Source organism: Molothrus ater, chromosome 14 (genome assembly GCF_012460135.2).
Source record: "Molothrus ater isolate BHLD 08-10-18 breed brown headed cowbird chromosome 14, BPBGC_Mater_1.1, whole genome shotgun sequence".
Classification (NCBI taxonomy): domain Eukaryota; kingdom Metazoa; phylum Chordata; class Aves; order Passeriformes; family Icteridae; genus Molothrus; species Molothrus ater.
In genome coordinates this window covers 15,406,981-15,417,754 of record NC_050491.2, presented here as the reverse complement: position 1 = coordinate 15,417,754, position 10,774 = coordinate 15,406,981, and the positions used below count along the sequence as shown (strand labels likewise).

General features: G+C 44.8%; 1 protein-coding gene across 2 annotated transcripts in view; it reads left to right on the top strand.

Moving 5' to 3' along the window:
* Positions 1-364: 364 nt before the first annotated feature.
* Positions 365-10,774, top strand: part of RPS6KA6 (ribosomal protein S6 kinase A6) — a 36,818-nt gene continuing 26,408 nt past the window's right edge. For both annotated transcript variants that reach the window (XM_036402024.2, XM_036402022.2), the window contains exons 1-2: positions 365-481; positions 8,783-8,842. In XM_036402024.2, the coding sequence (XP_036257917.1) occupies positions 407-481; positions 8,783-8,842 (135 nt within the window). In that variant the 5' untranslated portion in view covers positions 365-406. The remainder of the gene's footprint in view (positions 482-8,782; positions 8,843-10,774) is intronic.

Sequence of the window (10,774 nt, the reverse complement as noted above, 5' to 3'; positions counted from 1 at the left end):
TCGCCAATCCCCTCACCCCCAATGCCTCCATCCCCAATTCCCTCACCCCTAATCCCCTCCATCCCCAACCCCTCCATCTCCAATCCCCTCATTCCCAACCCTCCATCCCCAATCCCCCTCAGCGCGGCGCCGCCCGCCCGCAGCCCCGGTGACGTCACCGCGCGTCATTCCCCCCCTCCCCATGCAGGGGATTCTCCGTCCCGCCCTGACGTCACCGCGGTGCGGCGCAGGCCCCGCCCCCGCGGGCCGCCATGTTGGGGGCGTGCGCGGGGCAGCGCAGCGCGGCGCCGCCCCCGCCGGCCGGCAGCGCCCGCACCCCGCTCTGCTCCGCGCCCCGCGCCCGGCCCCGCGCCGCCCCGCACGGCCCCCGGCAGCGGCCGAGCCGCCGCGGCCCCACAGCCGGGACATGGTGCCGTGCGCGCCGCTGGACGACGAGCCGCAGCCCTGCCACAAAATGGAGCTGTACGTGAGCGGCGCCGAGGTCAGTGCGGGGCGGAAGGGGGGGAACGGGCCGGGCCGGCTCCGCGCCCCGCCGGCACCTGCGCCCGGCCCGGCCTCCCGCGGCCCCTCCGCGCGGGGCTGCGCCGGCCTCGCCTCGCTGCCCCCTCAGCCCGCCCGCCGCGCCCCCGCCTCCCCGGCCTCCCGGCCTGCGCACGGCCGCGACCCGCGCCCGCCCGGCCCGGCCCGGCCCGGCCCGGCCCGGCCCCGCCGCGGGGCCCCGGCCCGCAGCCGGCGGCCCCCGCCCGCCCCCGCCGTCCCGCGGGCCCGGCCGCCGCCGCCGCGCAGCCCCGCGGCCGCCCCGGGCCCGGCCGTGCCCCCCGGGCGCGGGCCGTGACACGTGTGGAGGTAGCGGCACCGGCGCCCCGGGGAGGCCGGGGCTTTGTGTCGCCTCCCGGCCGCTTCGTGTCACAGGTGTCCCTCCCCACGTAGCATCCGAGGGGTTGTAAACTCACTTTTATGGCCGTAGCTCCTGTGAAAAGTTACTTTTAAGTTCTGCGGGAAATTTGCTCGCGCTAATGTGGCTGCGCATCCAGGTGGGTTGTCACTACGGAGGTGCCTTTGCCTTCTCTTGGAATAACTATACATTAATTACCATATGTGCAACGAGCAGAGAGAACCGGGAGTGCCTGGCTGAGGTTTGGATGCTTAAACGTTGAATAACCAACTCTGCGTTGGTTATCATAAATACAACGAGCAGAGAGAACCAGGAGTGCCTGGCTGAGGTTTGGATGCTTAAACGTGTTAAAGAACGAGGAACGACTTCGAGGTATTGCTTAGTGCTCGAGGTGCTTCATCAGCAAGGAGCAAACGCAATTTAAAAGAAAATAAAAGGTAAAACTGGTTCTGTTGCAGTGATTCCTGTGTCTCAGCAGAACGTGGTGCTCGAGCATTAAAACTCTTGCACTTTGAAATCAGCAGTGAAGGGTTGTGTATCAGGTATCGTCAGCTATGACAAATAAAAGATTACACCTAGGTCTGTTAGACACACAAAAGATGTTATCTAAACAAAGTTGCTTAAAACTGGTCAGACTTGCTTTCTGTAGTGCACCAGACTCTTCTTATTGCAAGTGAAAAGGGTCTGTAGCAAAACCATCTCAAAGTACAAAATGTGCAAGAGTGAAAGGATGCCCATTAAAGGGTGTTGTTGAATTTATTTTCCCTGATAAAAATTCAAAGGGGAAAAAACCTCCCCAAATTTCTTTGTGCTTTTAATATTTGGGGATTTTAGTACCACTGCCAAGTACTCTGATTACTGGATATGCATCAGATATCAGAAAGTAGGCTGAAATCTTAAGGTTTATTTGTTCATATTGTTTTAAAAGCAGTTTGTTGTAATTGAGGTATGAAACTTAGCAAAGGTCTGAGAACTTTCTTGGTCCTGTTGATCTTTAGGAAATATTAGGAGATTATGATGTATCAGTGGTAGAATAATCAAGAGTAGAGTGTTGCAGCTGAAGTGGGATGTGCATCCCTGGGTGTTTTTTGGGCTCCCCAGCAAGGGGAGCCAGCAGAGCACAGGGCAGGGGTGTCCAGCTGAAAGGGCTCTTTGTGTGTAACATCTGAGGGCAACTGTTTGCAGCAGTCACTCTTTAAATTGTATTTCACAAGGGCTGTGTAAAGCTCCTCCAGTTGTGCTCTGATTAAAAGGAGATTAAAAGGTGTTTGTTGTGTCCGTGTTGGGTTTGGCCAGCAGCACTTAGAGCCCATTTGTGCCAAACCAGTTTCTTCAAGTTGAGTGTGAAGTTCCCAAATGACAGAACAAACACTTGTGTTGTCATAACCCTTTCTATAAGTGATCTCAGGGGTGTGCTGCACTTCTCACTTCTTGGATTTCTACATCCACGTGGCTTGGGGATTCAACAAAGGTGCATTTTATATCAAAATGAATTTTGGTGTGGCCTTTCACTTAAATTTTACAGAATTAAGTCTAGCTCATAGTATTCATTACAGCCTTGTATTGGCAGTCTGAGAGATCTCTGACCTTGGCCTTGCTGGAGCTGCAGTCAACAGAGCCACTGTGAAATAGGTTTATATTTTGAAGATTAACTTGTGCCTTCTGGTGCTCTTGTCCATCAGCTGTGGCACAGGAGGAGAAATCCGAGGAATGGTTTTTTCTGAGACTCTGCTTGTTGACTAAATTTAGGATTATGTTATTAGCAGTAAGTGCATTTCCAGTAGCACTTGTGTCGACTTGGAGTAAAAACACCTGGCAAGGAAAGGAGGTGATCTTGAAAGTAGGAAACAAATTTTCATGCTTCAGGTGATAAGAACAGCAGAACTTTTGGAAGAAATTATTGAAGGTCAGAATTGAATTATTTTGCCCTTTTTGGGGGGGTGGTCTTTGAAATGCTGAGGATTTGGGGCTGTGCACTGTGCTGTTCAGGTGTTTATATTCCTGTGACAGTGTCACTTGTGAAGCTGTTTTGTGACTCTGGGAATTCCTTAAGCCTAGGTAGGAAGGATCAATGTTGTGCTGTTAAAGCTTCAAATATTCAGTGAACTTCTTTCCCCCTGCATATTGGATTAATAAGTATTTCCATGGTAATAAAAATAGGTATGAGGGTGTTGATCATAATCAACTGTTATAGATTATGAAAATGTAATTACAGTCTACAAAGAAACAGGAAAGTAAACGTTAACATTTTACTGACCAAGCTGAATGAAATACAGAAATAGTTGGAATTGGGCAGAATACAGGAATTTGGGCACTTTCTGCCCCTTGAACTGGGAGGATTGCACTTACAATGAGTCTGTAATTGCTGTAAGCACATGGCTGTTTGCAAGACATGAAGATTGTGAATTGCATAAATGCAACCTCCTTCTCAAATACTTATTTTTGCAATAAATACTTCAAGAACCAGTTGCTTAATTGCCTGATTGTGACAGGCAAGACAAGGCTGAAACAAAAAAGTGACTGAAAACTAAAGTATTCTGCTGGAAAACAGGCTGCATTGAAAGTTGCTGCCCTCCAAAAGGATTTTTCATGAGCTGAGCTCTGCTGCTGTTGTGCATTAGCTGCTCCCTTTGCCACTTGAGATAAATACATCTTTGATTTTGGCCAGTGTTTTCAGTCCCGTCTCTGGAGCAGGTTCTGAGCCCGGTCTGTCAAAGGCCACTGAATTTTGTCAGTGTTGGGAGTTGCATAACTCCTTTGTGAGTAATTACTGGCAGTGACGTGGATGACTCAGCTCTACCTAGTTCAGTGCATCTCCCAGAATCTCCACAATCGCCTGGTGTTCTGTCAGGAGAGAAAGTAAAACCTTGCCCCTCCTTTGAGTGCCTCAGACATTGCTACAATGCACAGATTTTGTAAAGATCTTGGAGGACAAGTTGCCTTAAAAAAAAAAAAATTATGCACGTTAATGCTCTTAAAGAGAAAACAATGAGTGTCTTTATGCACTGAGAAGTGCTGCAATACAGTAATAATGATGGTGGGTTTGTGTACCACCTCTGAAATTTGCTTTGGAAATCTGCTCTAGTGTTCTGAGTCTCTGACCAGATCCAGGAGTGTGGTGCAGGTAGCTCACCTTACTTCCTGCAGGATACCTTTGGAGGCACTTCACAATAACCCTAAATCCAAAGAATGATATGATTTGTTCACTCATCATAGGTAGAATTCTGCCATTTATGTAGTACTTCACTACATTAAGAATAAAATGTGAGATAGTTGCTTTCCTCAAGTTTAAATCTCATCCTTTTCCAGAATTACCTGCCATTAAGTATAATTTGAAGACTGGCTGCTTTTTGTGCCCTTTGATTCTGGAGTTAAGGTTATGTACACAGGCAGGAATGAAAAGATCTCAAGTCCTTTGCTAATTCAGTGATCCCTGTGCTTGAGGTCAGCTTTGTGTCTTGTCAGAGCTGGAACTTGTTGGAGGCACACGTAATTCTCCCTTGATCTGATAATGGGAAGGATCAAAATGTTCTTTTAAAATCACTAATTATATGTTGCTGAAGGTTTGGTGTCCTGTCTGAATGTATGATTTATTTGCCACAGGAAAAGAACTTTGTAGCTCTCCCTAGTAACTGATTATGGGTTTCAGGTGTCTTAGATTGCTTTATCTCCCTTTTTCACTTGGTGTGTTCAGGAGTGTGAGGGGGTTTAGAGGCCTCTTCCTTATGTGGGGGGAAACGAGGGAGTGGGGCTGGCCCAGAGTTTGTGGAGGTGGGGAGTGGATGTGCCCAGAACCCTCAAACTCCTCAGACCTATCTCAGGAAATCCTCAGGAGGCCAGTGTGTTGCTAATTAAATTAATGGTGCAAACTCTCTATAGATGTAATTAAGAATAAATGAGGAACAAATGTGGTCGTCCTGTCAGGATTCTTTTTTCAAAGTCTTTTTGACATAATTGGGATTTCTGATGTAAGCTTCCACTCAAATATTTTGAAATAACTACTTGAAGGGTTCCTTCTGTTTGTGGGGAAGGAAAGTGCTTATTTCTGTGTTCATGTGGGAGAACTGGGGTGCAGCTCTGGGAACACCCCATAACTTCCCAAGTGGAGGCCAGGGAAGGAGGAGCTGTGGAGGATACAGGAGCTCTTGGTGACCCTTGGGTAGAATTTTACCTCTTTGAAGCCAGACAAGATTTTAGGTGGGTGGTGCTGAATATTGCTTTTTACTTCTAATTATAGTATGATGATAAAATTCCCAGTTCTGCTTTTTCTAGAATTTTTAAAATTCTGTTTGAATCCCTCAGCAAAGACATGTAAAAACCAGGGCAGGATGCACCTGCTTTACATCTTCACTGCTTTACCTGGGATTAGGCATTTTTGCTGACCTTTTGCCTGGCCTCTTTCAACCAAAACCTGTAGACCCACCAAGTCCTAAGGAATTTACCATGGAAACACTGAAAACATCCTTAATATGGGAGGGGGGAAGATGGTTCCAATCTTTGGTAATACTGGGAATACTCTGTTCTGCTGTTCTAATCAGAGGAAGAACATGTGCAGTTCTCATTAAGCCTTTTCCCAGCCCTTTGGATATTCTCCAAGGTAGCAGGGATGGTCCCAGCCTTGGGATCCATTTAATCCAGAGGCACATTGCTGCAGGATAACAGGGATGGTCCCAGCCTTGAGATCCATTTAATCCAGAGGCACATTGCTTCAGGATAACAGGGATGGTCCCAGCCTTGGGATGTGTTTAATCCAGAGGCACATTGCTGCAGGATAACAGGGATGATCCCAGCCATAGGATCCATTTAATCCAGGGGCACATTGCTCCCAAGGGAGCAGGGATGGTCCCAGCCATGGGATGTGTTTAATCCAGAGGCACATTGCTGCAGGATAACAGGGATGGTCCCAGCCATGGGATGTGTTTAATCCAGAGGCACATTGCTCCCTGCTCCTTGCCAGGCAGTTGGGACCCTCAGCCTGCACCTCTGCAGAAGTATCTGACCTGCCAGGTGCTCTGACCTAAACTTTGAGCTCATCTATTTACATAGTTCCTTTTGTTATTTTTTACTAATCAACAACTTGGGGTACTTTGTGTCATTTCCACGTTGTGTGTTTGGAAAGTGTCGTCAGTGTTTGCCTAAAAGTCTGAGTTCAGTTTGTGTTTTCATGGGAGTTAATATTTAAAATGCTCAGTTGTAGGACTTGAGCAGCACTGAACAGCAAAATGATTGAAGGATGAAGGAATCTCCTTCACCATCATAGTATTGCCTTCTTTCACCTGTTCTTTTTATAGAGAGCTGTGCTCTTTAATTCTCAATAATAAATCAAATTTGTGCATTTGTAGATATTTAGTAAGTAGTGACTTAGAGGTTAAAATCATTCTGTTCTATATGTTTGTGCATAAATATTCATGAATAAATCTCTAAAAGGAGCCTCACTTGGCTGTGGAAGCTGCATTTTGTATCTGGTTTCCACAGAGGTGGGAAATAAGTATTAACTGTCACTTTTCTTTTTTGCCAGCTTCTGGTTATTGAAACTCAGCCAATTAAGTGACTGTACAAGACAGTAATGATTTGATTTTTGTCATTGACTTTTTTTAGCTGAATTACTTAACAAGCCACCAGACTTTGGGTTATATTCCAACAAGTTTGCAGATTTTTGTTCCTTGTGGTTTTTTTAACGGACAGTGACCAGGATTCACAAACAAATATGGCAAAAGTGTAGTTGTGTGTATCAAGCAATAAAAGCAGATTCATGCCCTTGAACATCAAATTCTTTGGACTAGAAATTGGCAGGTGTCCCAGTCTGTATCAGTACAGAGACTGGACAGGAAAAAACAAACACAAACCAAGGAGCAACAGTGAAGGGGAAAAGTGTATGATAGGAAATTGTTAATTAAGATGATTACCTGCCATAAAAATCCAGTAGTTTATTGTACTTGATTTGCCAGCAAGTTGAAAGTACATTAAATGGTGTTCTCAGGAGCATCCTACATGAAATAACACACTGATTGTGGCTTCAAAACCCCTTTCCAGCCCCATTTTTTGTATCTGTATTGTTTTCAGTGTATCTGCAGTTCTTCTGGTTGGTGGTGTTGGTTCCAGAGCTTAAATTTAAGTAACAAAACTTGGAAAATGTTGCCCATCTTTTTGAAAGAAAAGGTGAAATGCACAATAAAATCACTTTGAATTGAAGTCCGTGAAGGAACAATGTTGTTACGTTTCTGAGCACCTGGAGTAGAAACCCAGTTTATTTCTCGTTCCAAATAAGCTTTTTGGACAATTCTGCTGGGCATCACATTGGTTCACACTTGAATGTAATTTATGGTGGTGTGAAAACAAATTGCATGGAAATGAGGATGGAGGTCAGAGCTGGGCTGAACTTTGGTGTCAGTTCTGGGTTTATTCAGTTAATTTGTACAATAACAACCACAGTGAGTGTCTTGTCCCTCCCACTGTCTAATCTGTGAAAAAAATGCAAAAAAAGAAATAAGTTATGTAGCAAATGAGTAGCTTTGGTTTCTGAATCCAGGGTAATGCAGGGGTGATTTTTGGCTGTTAGAGTTGAGGTGGCAACACATAAGAGATGAATGATGGGCTTGGGTTGGAGGAACATTGGTTAAACTGAGTTATGGTAAATAGAAACCTGTGGAGTGAAAATAAATGAAGCTTTGTGCTATTTCCTTGATCTGTTTTGCTGTTTTGTCTTTTTTTTTTTTTTTCACCAGTGAGGATACAGTCCAAAAATAAGTGCCAGTATCTTGCTACAAAAACTGGAGATTTAATTTTGTCAAAAGCATTAATTTGTGAATTAAAAGCTCTACTCCACACCAGGAGTCTGTGGCAGCATGGACGTGGTTGAGGGTTTGCCTGGGTGACAGAGTCGTGGTACAACCCTGTCCCTGCAGCCCCACCTGTTCCTCCAGACTCTGCTTTGGTTCAGAGCACAGGAATTTGGGGACATTCTCCATAGTTCTGTGTTTTACCAACTCCCATGCTGACAGCAACACCATATTCCAGTAGCTGAGGCAGGGATTTTAGAAGAATTCAGAAGTACAAGAAAAAAAGTCGTTACCCAGCCTAAGAGTTTAATTGGTTCAACTTGGTTTTCAGAAAAAAAAAGTTTGAGTTTTCTTATGTCGTTTCTAGTTACTTTTAATGTGAGACCTGTGCCACATAAATGTAGAGATGCTGAACAATTAATATATAAATAAATTAGCAATTATTACTAGCAGAATCCATAATGGCATTCACCCATTTTTGTCAGGTATTTCCAGTTTTTAATGGTTGCTTTGCATGTCTGAACAGAACATGTCCTTCATATTTCTGGGTTTTGGTTATTTTTTGTTTTGTTTCAGCATTGAATTATTTGTGACTTAGAGAAAGCTTAAACTGAGTTTAATTTTTTTTTTTTTTTTTGTTACTGCAGCTGTGGACTTGGTATTTTCAAAAAGGCTTGGAATCACTTTTGAATCTTTTCCCTTTAAACTGCAAATTAATTTTCCTTAGAAAACTCTAGGTTTCTGAAAAGCATCTGCAGCATAAGTTTCATGGATAACTGAGGAATTCTGCATTAGTGTCATCTTGTAGGAGTGGTATCTAGCTTTTAAAGGAGTTTTAAATTAATCCCAATTAAATAACACTGGCATAATAATGATGGCATTTACAAAGGGAGATGCTAAATGATACATAAGGGAGATGCTAAATATAACTACTGAGTAGTAGTGTTTGTTTGAGACTACAGCTTTAAATTAGAGCAACCCCACCACCAGTTCTCACTTGTGTGCTCTGAAATGTAAATTGGTCAAATTTTGAACTCTTAATAATTTGAAATTGCTGGGTCTTAATGATGTTTTTCTTTCTTTCTTTTTTTTTTTTTTTTTCCTGCAGCTAAATGGCCTTAAAATGGCAGATGAGCCAATGGAAGAAGGTGAACCCTATTCCTACCATGTAAGTGTTTGATTCCTGCTCGCTTCAGCCACTCATTAGCATGACCTCCTGTTGCAGCAGAATTGATGCATTCCCTGCTCTTCAGAATCTTCTGAACCCATCATTTCATTTGAACCATATCTGAGGAGACTCTAAGTCTCAAAGATGGCTTTGGAAATTAGGACCTAGGTAGGGACTATTGTAAATGCCTTGTTTGGGAAACTCTGCTGCACGAGGCAGAGCTTCATGGGCTGGAGGGAGCATTTGTGCATCTCTCAAGCTCAGAAATACCCAGGCCAGCCTGGGGCCTTTCATACAGACCGGTGAATGCTGCTCTTGCTGCAATCACTTGTTCTGCCTTTGTAGTTTTTAGTGGAGCTGCTGTACCTTCAGCTCAAAGGGACTTAATTCTGCTTTTTTAGAGCAGAATGAACGTGGACACCAGTGTGTTCATTGTGCTTTATGGAGAAATATCCCAGGTAAGCCCCTCTTGAGGTGCATTTTGCCTGGTGCTTGTTTAGGAGATGCTGAAGTTGAGTGTTCTGTGTGTGGCTAAACTAAAATTCAGGCTCATCCTGTGTGTGGTGAAATGCCTGACTGCCCATGGACACATTGGCCAGCATTTCTCAGCACACTCCTCCTTGGATTTTTGAGCAGGGTCACAAAGGTATTCCAGAGAGCCCCTGGCAGTGCCCAAGGCCAGCCTGGGACAGTGGGAGGTGTCCCTGCCATGGCAGGGGTGGCACTGGATGGGCTTTAGGGCCCCTCCAACCCAAACCAGCCTGGGATTGTGGCATAAATCGATTTTGTCACCAGCTGTAACCACTGCTTTGTGGTACAGTAACAACATTTATAAGGAAGAGATTTGGAGAATGAAGTCTTGGGCACAGACCCACGTGGTGCCTGGACAGTTCCTGGTGTGGAGTGGGTAAATCAAGTGTCAGAGTGGTCTCACGTGTAGCAAAGAAAGGAGCAGTGGATTATCTGAGTTTTCTACTGCTCTAGAACGAGGATGAGGAGGTTGCTGAGCTCTGGAGCCACATTCCAGGGATCTGTGGCAAAGCCAGGACTGATCCTGGTGTTTGCTTTGGCTCCCTGGCTCCTGGTGAACCTGCTGGGAGCAGGGAAGAGTTGAGTTCCCTCTTGTGCAAGGCCGCTGGGTGGGAGCTGGTGCCTCAGCTTGGAAAGAAATTTGCTGCTTAAAATGAGATAACCAAATTTGTAGTTCGTGGAGGACAAAGTAGAAATGAAAATGAAAGTGGCTTGGAGCTGCTCAGCTCTGTGTGCTCACTCCTTGGTGGTGATGAAAAGGTCTCTCACACCTCAGTCATGCCAATTTTTAGTACCTTAATAATAGTTAAGTAAGTGAAATTATATAGACATCTTTTGTGAAGATAAAACACTTTATATTAAAAAAACCCCTCATTTAATCCATCTCAAGTTAGTCTTTATTTGCATGGAAAACATTTCTCTCCTGAGTTCACATTTAGAAATCCTCTCAGTCTCCTCAGCAACCACGTGTGATGTCACAGGCTAATGGCTCGAGGTGGGTGATAAACACAGGAGAGGCTGAACTCTTAAAGAGCTTTTCTCATGCAAAGTTTCACGGTGTTAGGGAATACAAATTAGGATGGTGAAGAAAAAAGGCTTCTAACTAGAATATTTACATATTTCATAGGAAGAAGCAGCCATTAAGTCTGTTGTACAACTTGGTGTGTAATTAGACAACTTGCTGCTTTCATCTGTCATCAGATGACTTCGAAATGCTGCTGTTCTTACTTGCCTTAAATTAGGCATGTGTTTAAAAAGTAAAGGAAAATGGAAAGATAGGTGTATCTGTCCTCTGAGTGCATCAATGACAGTCACCAAGGGGGATGGATGAGGGGAAGTTGGGATTTTACAGTGTGTGATCAGTGTGTGATGGGGGTTTGTGACCAAAGAGGGAAATAAAGT